Source organism: Salvia splendens, chromosome 10, assembly GCF_004379255.2.
Source record: "Salvia splendens isolate huo1 chromosome 10, SspV2, whole genome shotgun sequence".
NCBI classification, from domain to species: Eukaryota; Viridiplantae; Streptophyta; class Magnoliopsida; order Lamiales; family Lamiaceae; genus Salvia; species Salvia splendens.
In genome coordinates this window covers 27,345,799-27,356,623 of record NC_056041.1, presented here as the reverse complement: position 1 = coordinate 27,356,623, position 10,825 = coordinate 27,345,799, and the positions used below count along the sequence as shown (strand labels likewise).

At 33.5% G+C, this 10,825-nt stretch overlaps 1 protein-coding gene across 2 annotated transcripts; it reads right to left on the bottom strand.

Annotated features, from left to right (window-relative positions):
- Positions 1–8,486: 8,486 nt before the first annotated feature.
- Positions 8,487–10,402, bottom strand: LOC121750160 (cysteine proteinase inhibitor A-like). 2 transcript variants are annotated; one of them, XM_042144639.1, is made up of 4 exons: positions 10,144–10,402; positions 9,028–9,247; positions 8,896–8,947; positions 8,487–8,760 (listed from the first exon to the last, which is right to left on the bottom strand). In XM_042144639.1, exons 1-3 carry the CDS (start codon positions 10,318–10,320, stop codon positions 8,913–8,915), a joined length of 432 nt encoding a protein of 143 aa, XP_042000573.1. In that variant the 5' UTR covers positions 10,321–10,402; the 3' UTR covers positions 8,487–8,760; positions 8,896–8,912. The 2 variants fall into 2 exon arrangements, with proteins under 2 accessions (XP_042000573.1, XP_042000574.1); XM_042144640.1 differs by lacking the exon at positions 8,896–8,947.
- Between the last annotated feature and the right edge of the window lie 423 nt (positions 10,403–10,825).

Here is a 10,825-nt window from a genome sequence, read left to right as displayed (position 1 = left end):
ACGATGTTTTTGGTTGTTTGCGTTGAGATTTGGTGCCCCTTGCACAGGGGAAGACTTGTACAAAATAAATAAATTAGATAAGGATCTAATTGACTGATTGTCCGATTAATCAATTCACATTTTAAACATATAATTACATGCTAGAACGCAAAATAATTCATTCTTAAAGAAAGTAAATCCTAAACATGAATACTACAATTTAGAGTTACCGATTTGATTATCCAAAGAATCATCGATTGCTAGCGCCTTCTCCACGATGATCTTCAATACTAGACCACGGATCTTCTGACTGGTTCCCGAACTGTATCTCGATATGTGGGTGGGCTGATCTTATCAAAATACTAGGACTCGAATAAAGAAGACAGAAACTTTCTCACGGGAAGAGTTGAAAAACTCACTGAGGAGAATAATAATGAAAAAATCACCCCTCACTCTATTTAGGAGTGGACGTGATTTTCATCATCATTCAATCTTAATTATGTCTCATTTATTCTCCTATTTATATTAAGTTACATATTGGGCCTAGTCAGGGATCTATGGAAGGTTTTGGATATGGCCTCCCCCAATTAGCTTTTTACTAATTAAATTGAACCCACAATTTAATACAAGCTTACATTGGAATAATACGAGCAGCCACTACAGAAGTAATATTACACTGCCCATCCAAATCCGAAATTATAAGTAATCCGGGCTTCTGTTTTGTTTAAATGATTAATTTCTGTGCTTAAGATATAAATATCCATTAATTAATTAATGTCTGCTATGGACTTAATTAATTAACATCTTATTAATTCCAAGAGCGGACTTAGCAAAAAACACTTATTTATTATTCATGGAATAATTAAATTCCAACTGGCCAGTTTTCGAATAATAAAACCTTGTTCGAGCTCATCTTGAGGACATTATCAAACTAAACTCACCAGGCGCGCGATTCAACATAATAGCAATCCTAGCACCGCTATATATTAATTACTACACCAATTATATCAGGATTATTGGGTTGCGAAATACCCGCACCATTTGATAAGTCAAAGTAATGCTTAATCAATAACGTATGCTCAATGCTAACGTATGTTGATTAAGAAATAGTTGTTTATCAAGACTTAGTCTTCCAGTAGATAGCATGAAGACGTGTCTTGCTGTTAGATTCGTTCAGTGCTATACCATACCAATGTCATCTTATTTCAGTAAGGCTTAGAAATGTCAGACTGACATTGCAATCTTTCACGATAGGTAGTCTGAGCCTATCTGGTTTGTGAAATTCTTATTTTTCTTTGTTCAGAACTGACCGTGTTACCTTAAGGTGGACGACGCCCACAACCGGTCTAATAAAACAAAGACTTAGACTTTGTTTTCTTCTTATGCATTTAAATGTTTATAAAACATCTTATAAATGCACAAGCAAACACAATGTAATAATATTAGTGATTCTATTCGTGCGAAACTGCTCAAATAATACTGAATCGGGTTAAAAGTGGATTGTAGAGTTTTTCGTATACAAGCAAGATTGTATTCGTGCTCGAAACATGCTTTTCAGTATACCAAACCTAACAGTTTGCTTTGTGTTTCAAGTGCTAATGGATTTCTTGCCGCATAATTAGGTAGATCTAGAGATTTGGAGTTGATTTTTTATGTTTGCATGTTTAGATCTGCTTAGTTAGATAGATCTAGTGATTTCTCAAGCTTTTGCAAGGATTAATCGATGTAGTTATCACTAATGAATGAGATCTGAGTTTACGCCACCTTACATGCTGATGAGTTTGTTGTTTGCCGATTTCTGCATGGTTTAGCTTTCGTAGTTGAATTTCGAGTTAGATATAAGTTTGTTGAGTTTGATTTTGAGCATCAATCGATGGAATCCTGAGTTTCTGATCATTTTTCGTATTTTGGAGAAGAAGAGAATGTCACAATCTACGTTTGGAACCACTTTATTGCTTTTAGCTTTTGTCATTTGCTTTTTAAGCTTTTTCTGCTTGTCCAGGTAGTTAGATAGCCAGCATAGTCTTTTATTCCATTTTACTTTTGTCGACTCATTTTTAGTAAGTTTCGCCCTTTTCACATGCACACTAGTAGTTCAGTCCTTCCATTCACGTACACAACCACAATATGAAGTAGTTGTGACCTACTGGTCAGGAGAAGTATAGTCCCTGATTCAATTTCTCGTCTAGTATAACTCAACCCCAGAAGTATGGTAGCAAGCCAACCCTCCTGAATGTCGTCACAAGTGTATTACGCCTACATCCATCTCTGTGGGATCGATCTTATACTTCATTATATTAGCCAGTAGCGTGGGTTGAGGTTTTAATAGGAAAGATAGATATAGACCCAACGACAAAACTAGGTCATACTTAAAGATATAATAGTCCTAAAATGATAAGTATCAGATGAATTAATTTTATTGAACCAATATCAAATATACCAAATTTTTAAGTATTGTAGGTGATCATATTGTGTTTAGCATCATTTATGATTAAATCTTAAAGAAAATTCAGTGGCAATATTAGAAAAGAAAAATAAACAAAATCTTGCAAGTGGAACACACAAATGTTTTAAGGCGAATCTTGCTCATCAGCCATCACACACTCGCTCAAAGCCTCAAACCACTTCAAACAAAAAACAAAATTCGTAGCGAGACAATAGTATATAAAACTATCAATCATTAAATGAAATGGAAAGGGTTGCACGGATTTTGTTTGGCCAAAATAATATCATATTCAAAAACATAAAAATCCTGGAATAACGTTAGAATCTGGACAAGATATAACTATTGATACTTTTTGAGGTAATTGTATTACTCCATTACTTTATTTTTGAGAAGGGGCATTATAACTATGTCTAATTATGATAATTGAGCTTAAGTCATCTTTAAAAATATTATATCTGCATAGTGATTGATACTTATGAACTACTCCCTCCGTCAAATTTGTCATTTATTTTCATTTTCGTCCGTTCCTAAAAATTTGTCAGATTTCACTTTTACTATTTTGGGTAGTGAGTCTCATATTCCACTAATTTATTGTCACTCGCATTTTATTATAAAACTAATATATAAAAATAGGATTACATACGTTAACTTTTTCAATCTATTTTTTATACATTTCTTAAAATCCATGTTATGTCAAATGGTGGCAAATTATTAGGGATGGAAGGAGTATCAAGCATCTGAAATGCAATTTGTTTTATAAGTACCTTCACGTACATACATTGCTTTCGTGTTTAACGAATGTTAAGAGTTTTTTTAAAAGAAAAATTCACTCAAGAGTATCTACACATGTTATTATGTGTATACAATTATAAGTAAACTGTACTTGAAATGGATACTTATAATCTTGCATATCTCCAAGGCAAGAGAGGTAAAGGCAAGAAGTAAAGAGATAAAGAAAAATAACTAGTATCATATTTATCTTTCTTTATAGAAATTGATTTCTAAGGGATGAAGTTTTTGAGAGAGTATTATACCATCTTGGCATCTTCAATTTAAAAAAATTGTATCTTCTCACTTCTTCACATAAAATTAAGGTAAAGAATTAGTTATTTTTGTTTGCCTTTCCATTTACCTTCTTCTCTTTAATTACTGTTTAAGGAGATATGATTATCTTTTAGAGAAGATAAATGAGAAATGTGCCTTTTAAATTTACTTTTCTCCCTTGGAGATGCTTTTAGTGATTAAAGGATACATATTTTATTTGGAGGGTTTAAATCAAATTATGCCTCTTTATATACTCCCCTCATCCCATAAAATAAAGACTATTTCTATTTTAGTCTGTTGCATAAAAATAATTCACTTCTATTTTGGGTAATTTTTATCTCTGTAATATGGTGAGTCTCATTATTTCATAACAATAATCTAATCACTTTTTCTTTCTACGTCTCTTACAATTCGCCAATTATATATTAAAAATTTGGTCGTTCCAAAAATATCTATTTTTTTAAAATATGAAAACTAGTAAATTTGAGTTTTCCCTGAACACTAGGGAAACCTTTTATACTCCTTTACTAGGTTAATTTATTGTATTTTGTTCTTTTCCTTTCTGATAGGATTTATTTTCATTTGGTTTTTGTGCCTTTCTTTGATATGTGTATTGAGGTAGATAACAAATAAATTTCGTAAAGCATATGGATAATGGGTAGAGCAAAAGGGGTAATTAATCTTGCATGGAAGCCACTTAAAAGTCCAACCATTAATTATGCTGCATCGATTCTCCACATAACTTTGTACAAACATTTAAAATTGTGTGTTAGCCAACTACTACCACCATCACCGTCACCACCACCAATTCATAAACACCTCAAAATCATTATTTGGATCTCTTCCCACTATCTTAATATACGCAAATAATCATTTTTATTACAATCATTATCTATTTTTCTTGATACTTTTGTTTTAATTTTGTTGTGATAAGTAAACAATAAATGCATCCGCATTATAGACATACATATATTGGTTTAATTTATTTATAATTTCTAGTTTAATTCAAAAAATCAACAATGGCACTCCTTGGAATTTCATATACATTATTCACCCATCCTCATTTTTATTCATTTTTTATTCTATTCCTCAACTAAGGAACTGTTGGTTTCTGGAATAATTATTGTGATAAAAAGATACACTAGTCGGGCGTAATACAACCCAAGTGAAGAATGAAGATAAAAGTTCAATAAACCGAACTGAAATAATCAAAATAATAATTGAAATTGTAAACCATAGATGTAAGCTGAGTCGAGGAGTCTTCTTTCCGCAAGATGAGATACGCCCCGGTAGTGCTCTCGGATTGGCGTGTCGTCCCCAAAAATAAAACGACTTAGTCTTGTTCGTTGCAGCACCGCAAACATAACAAGCTCCGACAAACTGGATGATGGCGAGGGCAGAGCTTCCACAAAAGACTATGCAGCTAGAGGGAGAGAGCTATGCAAATGATATGCTAAGTTTGCTTGTGGTTGTATAGGGAATGTGAGGGGTGCATGCCTATTTATAGGTCAAGTCCACTCATTTGAATTGATGGAGTCAACACTCATTATGAGTGTCATGATGGAGTCCACGTGGACTTCATCACGTGTCAGCCACGTTGGCTTTACCACGTCATACTAACGAGGTGTCATCCCACTTGGCTCGCTAACGTGGAAACGTTGGTGCTCTAAAAAGAACTAGACCAACCAGCCTTGGGTCGAGCCCAAGCACCGAGCCCCACGATCAGGCCCAAATACCAATTTCCAAGATCCAAGATCTTGGAACCAAGTCCAAGTCCAAGTCCACGGACACGGGCTCGCGGCGGGGCGACGGCGGCGCGCCTATGGGCTCTACAGCCCATCTTAGTCCACTATAATTATTACATGTAATAATTCATCTTGTTAAATACATGTTTAACAAGGTTCTCTCCACCGATGTAGATAATTAACACATTAATTAATCATTTGGTTTTATATCATAGCTCTTTTATACTCCCTCAGTTCGCGAATAGGAGTCCCGTTTTGCTATATTTTTCCGCCCGCGAATAGGAGTCCGAATTCATTATTTCTATAAATGGTAAAAGGTCTCACATTCCACCAAATCATTCCACTCACACATCATTTAAAACTAATATATACAAGCGGGGTTCATATTCCACTAACTTTCTTTCACCCACTTTTCTTTTTCTTAAAACTCGTGCCAGAAATGAATGGGACTCCTATTTGCGAACGGACGGAGTAGCTTACAATTGTGACAAACTTTAATTCATAATATCTCGCTCACCAGGAATTGGTTAAGAGAAAATGAATATACCATGGTCATCTACTCCGAAAGTAGATCGTTGCTATTGCATTTAATTTTACAAAATTAAATGTCTCGTCACAGTTATTATTGGTCAAAGTCCATTGACCAAATACGATTCCAACAGGAACAACACATCCAACAATTCATTCATTCTATAACTATTTATGGGTATCACTATTCTATTCTTTAATTCAAACTTACAATTAATATAAACATTTCATTAATAGTATTATTAAAATATCCAAAAATGACTTACAAATTCCTAAAAAAATAAAAGCTACATAATATAAATCCTAAAAATAAAAAATTGCACAATTTAAAAATCCTAAAAATTAAAAATTACTTAATTTAGGAAATTAAAAATGGCATACATAATTCTGGTCCTAAAAGTTAAAAACTATTGTGGCGGTTGCGACGGTATGACCGATGTATCCAATTTACGTTGGAGGGGCATCAATCATCTGGCCGTGCACAACTTGTTATTTTGGATTCATTCGGGACGTATCAGTATTGAGAGTCGTTTGCAAATAGCTGAATAAGTTGTTTGGATTACGAGGGATAGGAGGGGGTGGACCTTGGGGGGCACTTGTGCTTGGCTCTTTCTTCCTCTGCGACTAGCTTTTGCCGCTTTCGTCTTTGGTGACCAACGGCGCGAACTGGCTCCTGACCCACTCGCGCCGGCATCGGAACAATTTAAATGAGCTTTAGCGAACCAATTTCAACTACTATCTAGAAAATCAAATTGGAATTTTATTTTAAAATAATACTCCCTCCATCCACGATTAAATGTCTCAAATTTCCTTTTTCGTGTTCACAATTAAGTGCCTCATTTACTTTTTGCTACTTTTGGTAATGGGCCCCACAGTCCACTAATTCATTTCCAAACTAATACTCCCTCCGTCCCATAAAAATATGTGCACTTTCCATTTTCGTCTATCCTACAAAAATATGTGCATTCCATTTTTGGAAAGTAATATCAATTTAATAATGTAGGTTCCACTATCCACTAACTCTACTTTAACTATAATTCTCCTCCTCTCTCTTACTTTACCATATCATTCTCCCCTTATCTCTTATTTTACCAATTTTATCTTAATTCTCGTGTCATCTCATCCGCCCATATTTTTATAGGACAGAGGGAGTATTTTATTATAAAACTAATATATAAAAGTAAGACTAACACTCTACTAACTTTTTCTACCTAATTTCCATTGCAATTTTTAAAACTCCTGTCAAATCAGCTTAATATGCTTAATCGTGGAAGGAGGGAGTACTTGAATGAAATTCAATTAAAAACAAGTAAAAAGGAAAATATAAATAGAACAGAAAATGTGGTTCGGAAAGATGATACGGAATGGATGCAAAATTCTAGGATCCTATGAATAACAATAAGTTATTACCAAATAATATCCTTTGCTTTAGTGTTTCTAGAGACTCAAAGTCGGTCACTTTAACTAGATTAAACCTCCTCGATGGGTGGATGAAATATGGTAGTCGGAGATATTATGGTTTTAGAGTATTTAATTTGTAGCTTCATGGGTTTATTGATTTTAGTTGTAGATCGTATAGAGAATATGTTATTTTAATTATTTTTATGTTCTCTATTTAATAATTTGATAAGTTTTGTTCTAATTTTACAGATTTCATCATTGTTATTTATATTCATTTATGGATATGGATGACTATGGTATCATTCTATAATTGGTGCCATGTTTTAAAAAATAGTTCGAAGTGTATTTTAATATTAAATTTATTTAATTTTATATTTTTAGTTATTTAATACAAAATTATTATATATATTTATGAATTCTAAAATTTTGATAATAATTTATTTTTATTTTAATTATTAATTTATAGTGTGTAATTCATTTATGAAAATAATTTAAGAAATATGAAGAAAAGTGAGTTGAAAGTTAGTGGAATCAAGATCTCATTTTTATATATTAGTTTTATAATATAATGTGAGTATAAAGAGTTAGTGGAAAGTGAATACCATTTATAAAAAATAGAAAAAAAAGCAAAGTAGACAACTTTTCACGACCGAACCAAAATGACAAAACTGGACAACATTTCACATGCGGGGAAAGTATGTCATAAAGACCACCATGAGTGATTTTGGAGCATTCTTGTTCTTACGTCTTAATTATGTTAACACAAATCTACGAATCAGACTTAAGATTTAAAACTCCCCTGGCTTCATACATGTTAGCTTCCTAATTAATACTCCGTCTCTCAATATATGTCCCACTTTGATCCAACATGATTTTAAAAAAAAGTAATGGAAAGTTAGGATAATATGAGTTCTACTTTATATATTAGTATTGTAAAAAAATGTGAATGTGAAAGAGTTAGTTTGTGGAATGTAGGATTCAATGCCAAAGATAATACAAAATTTAATGGTAAGATTAAGAATGAACCAAAATGGAAATCTGGGAGACACAATAGGGGACAGAGGGTATAGTGTTTATCTTCCATACATCAATCAGGTCCACCGGCAATCAACTAGAGCATGAACTCGGACCTTATAAGCAAAGAATTATAATCATATACGTACTCAAAGTGAATAACTCGTTTTTTAATGGGTAAATGAATTTAATTTAAAAGCCGCGCCATGAAGGACTCAGACCTGAGACCTTTGGTTTCATGCATTAATCTATCTACTGCTTAGCCAACTCACACACAAAAGTACATAACTCTTACTCATATAGGTGGAATGGCAAGTACGGAGCGTGTGTACATAAAAATATCCACAAATATTAGTAATAGTCGATATTATGTACATCACAGACATATTCTCTCATAAAATGGTGCCCCCTTTACACAAATATCTCATATTTATCAAGAATATACACATCAAGTTCTAACAGCTTCAGGCACAGTATATCACATGCCATAAAGATACTAGTTTCTTTCAAGTTTTTGCTTACTAAGTTACTACGATGATTGTGTTTGAAGATCTCTTCCCTTTACTTCGGAAGCAGTCGAGGCTCGACAGAATCCTCAATAACCTGCATCCCACACGAGTGCCTCAGTTGAAAAATGAAACGATTTCCATAATTTAATTAATTGACGGCGACAAGCATCACAGGGCACATCTCCGGAAACAGATCAGGCAATTTACTATCAACTGTTTTGAGCTATACCTTTAGGTCTCGGTCTATTATCGATACTTGAAAGCAACCATTCTTTTTAAAACTGTAAAGAAGCAGGAGATGCGTGGATGACAAACTATACCATTAACAAGGAACACAAGTCCAAAATATGTAGCTTCTTACCACGCTCAACGCCAAGAGCCGAAGATGTGATTGGGTGGTTATCATCAACCTCCTTAAATTCCTGAAGCTGCTTGAAATTCATCCATGGCTTCACCCACACTTTAGCTTCATATATCTTGTTTTGGCCCCCATCGACCGCCTCCAATGTAAGATGGTACATTGTACCAGCTACTACCTGTTCTTTCGCATCTACGACTCTTCCGAATTCAATCAAAGAGTTCTGCAGGAATGGACAAGTAACAATTTATATACTAATGCAGGCTATAAAATTTTCCCCCAAATCCAAAGAAGATATGTTCTTGAGAATCTATATTAGCAGTTTTATGCAACCAGCAATAATTGAGATTCACCAACAACTACTTTAAAATGCATGGAGGAGGTGTGATCCGTTGCTAGTTTTCTTAAATTGCTAACTCGTCAATGCAGTGTATTAAAAATGTCAACACGATAACATTGAACTGTCAACATAAACTTAGTTGATATTTTAATACATTGTGTTGACGTATATATTTAAAATGTCAACACAGTATATTAAAATGTCAACAAAAATTTGTGTTGACATTTTTAATAAAGTTGTTTGGTTTGCAAGATTGTATCATGAGATTAAATATGTAGCGTTTTCGGTTCATTAGATTAAATCCAACAACTCAATCCTCGATGATAATCGTGGAATAATTAGTCATAGCTAATTCCCTATGACTAAAATAATCTCCCGACTCAATTCTAGATTATATCTAGATCTAGGTAACCGAACAGCACCTATGTCGATGAGTTAACAAGTTAGCGGTTTAAGAATAGTTAGCATTACACGATATATGTCTATTAACCTAATCCATTCCAATAACAATTCACAACCAAATTGAAGTTAATTGTTTCTCTAAGAAAATCATGTCTTTGAAATAATAATATGCTGATGATCACCCAAGAAACCTAATCCTCACCATGAAATTTAATAAATTACAAATAATAAAACATTAGAAACGACGTTTCAACCAATGGCATAAGAAAACCTCAATTTCAACGCATGATTTCCAATTAAATAAAAGTCTTAAATTATCAGTCTACCAATTACATACAATTTGAAATAAAAAATAAAGAAGCTAGAGAAGAAATTACCTGATTTTTATTATGCTCTTGAACAGCAAAGCGGCCGATATCGTCAATCTTGAGACTGTTTTGTAGCCCACCAACCTTGATGGATTTCGGCGATTCGCTACAGAATCCGATCTGACAAACTACGGCAGCCACCACCAAAAGCAAGCCGAAATCAATGGTCCTGCACTTCAAATTCATGTCGATTTTCAGTTGATTCGCAATCGCTGATCCTATTATTCTAGACTTTGTTATTGAAATTGAAATTGGATTTTGTGCCCTTCCTTTTATTTCTATCGTCGAATGCTGTTTTTTAGCTTGGCGGTTAAGAATTGCGTAATTTCGTTGGCCCACCAACAAAACTGGGCTGGCCTTATAACTTCAACTCAACTCTAATTAACTCGACCCAAATCCAAGATTTTCAGAAACCCAAACCAGATCACATGCCCAAATAAGACTCAATATTATAAATCCCAAAATAATATGCATTTTAGGTTTGACACAGGTTTTAATGCAAAATTGGTAAGTAAGAAAAAGATAGAGAGAAAAAGTAATTAAAATATTGTTACGGAAGAATGAGTCACACCTCATATGAAAGAAAAGAGTTTGTAAAACTAAAAAAATGCATATTCTTGTGGGACGAACTAGAAAGGAAAGAATGCATATTCATGTGAGATGGAAGAAATACTATATTAGTAACATTTTT

Coding starts and splice junctions, on each gene's coding strand:
- LOC121750160 (XM_042144639.1), bottom strand. CDS start 10,320: ATGAATTTGAAGTGCAGGACCATTGATTTCGGCTTGCTTTTGGTGGTG. Junction 9,248..10,143: donor AAGAGCATAATAAAAATCAG/GTAATTTCTTCT, acceptor CCATTCCTGCAG/AACTCTTTGATTGAATTCGG. Junction 8,948..9,027: donor GGCTCTTGGCGTTGAGCGTG/GTAAGAAGCTAC, acceptor GCTTCTTTACAG/TTTTAAAAAGAATGGTTGCT.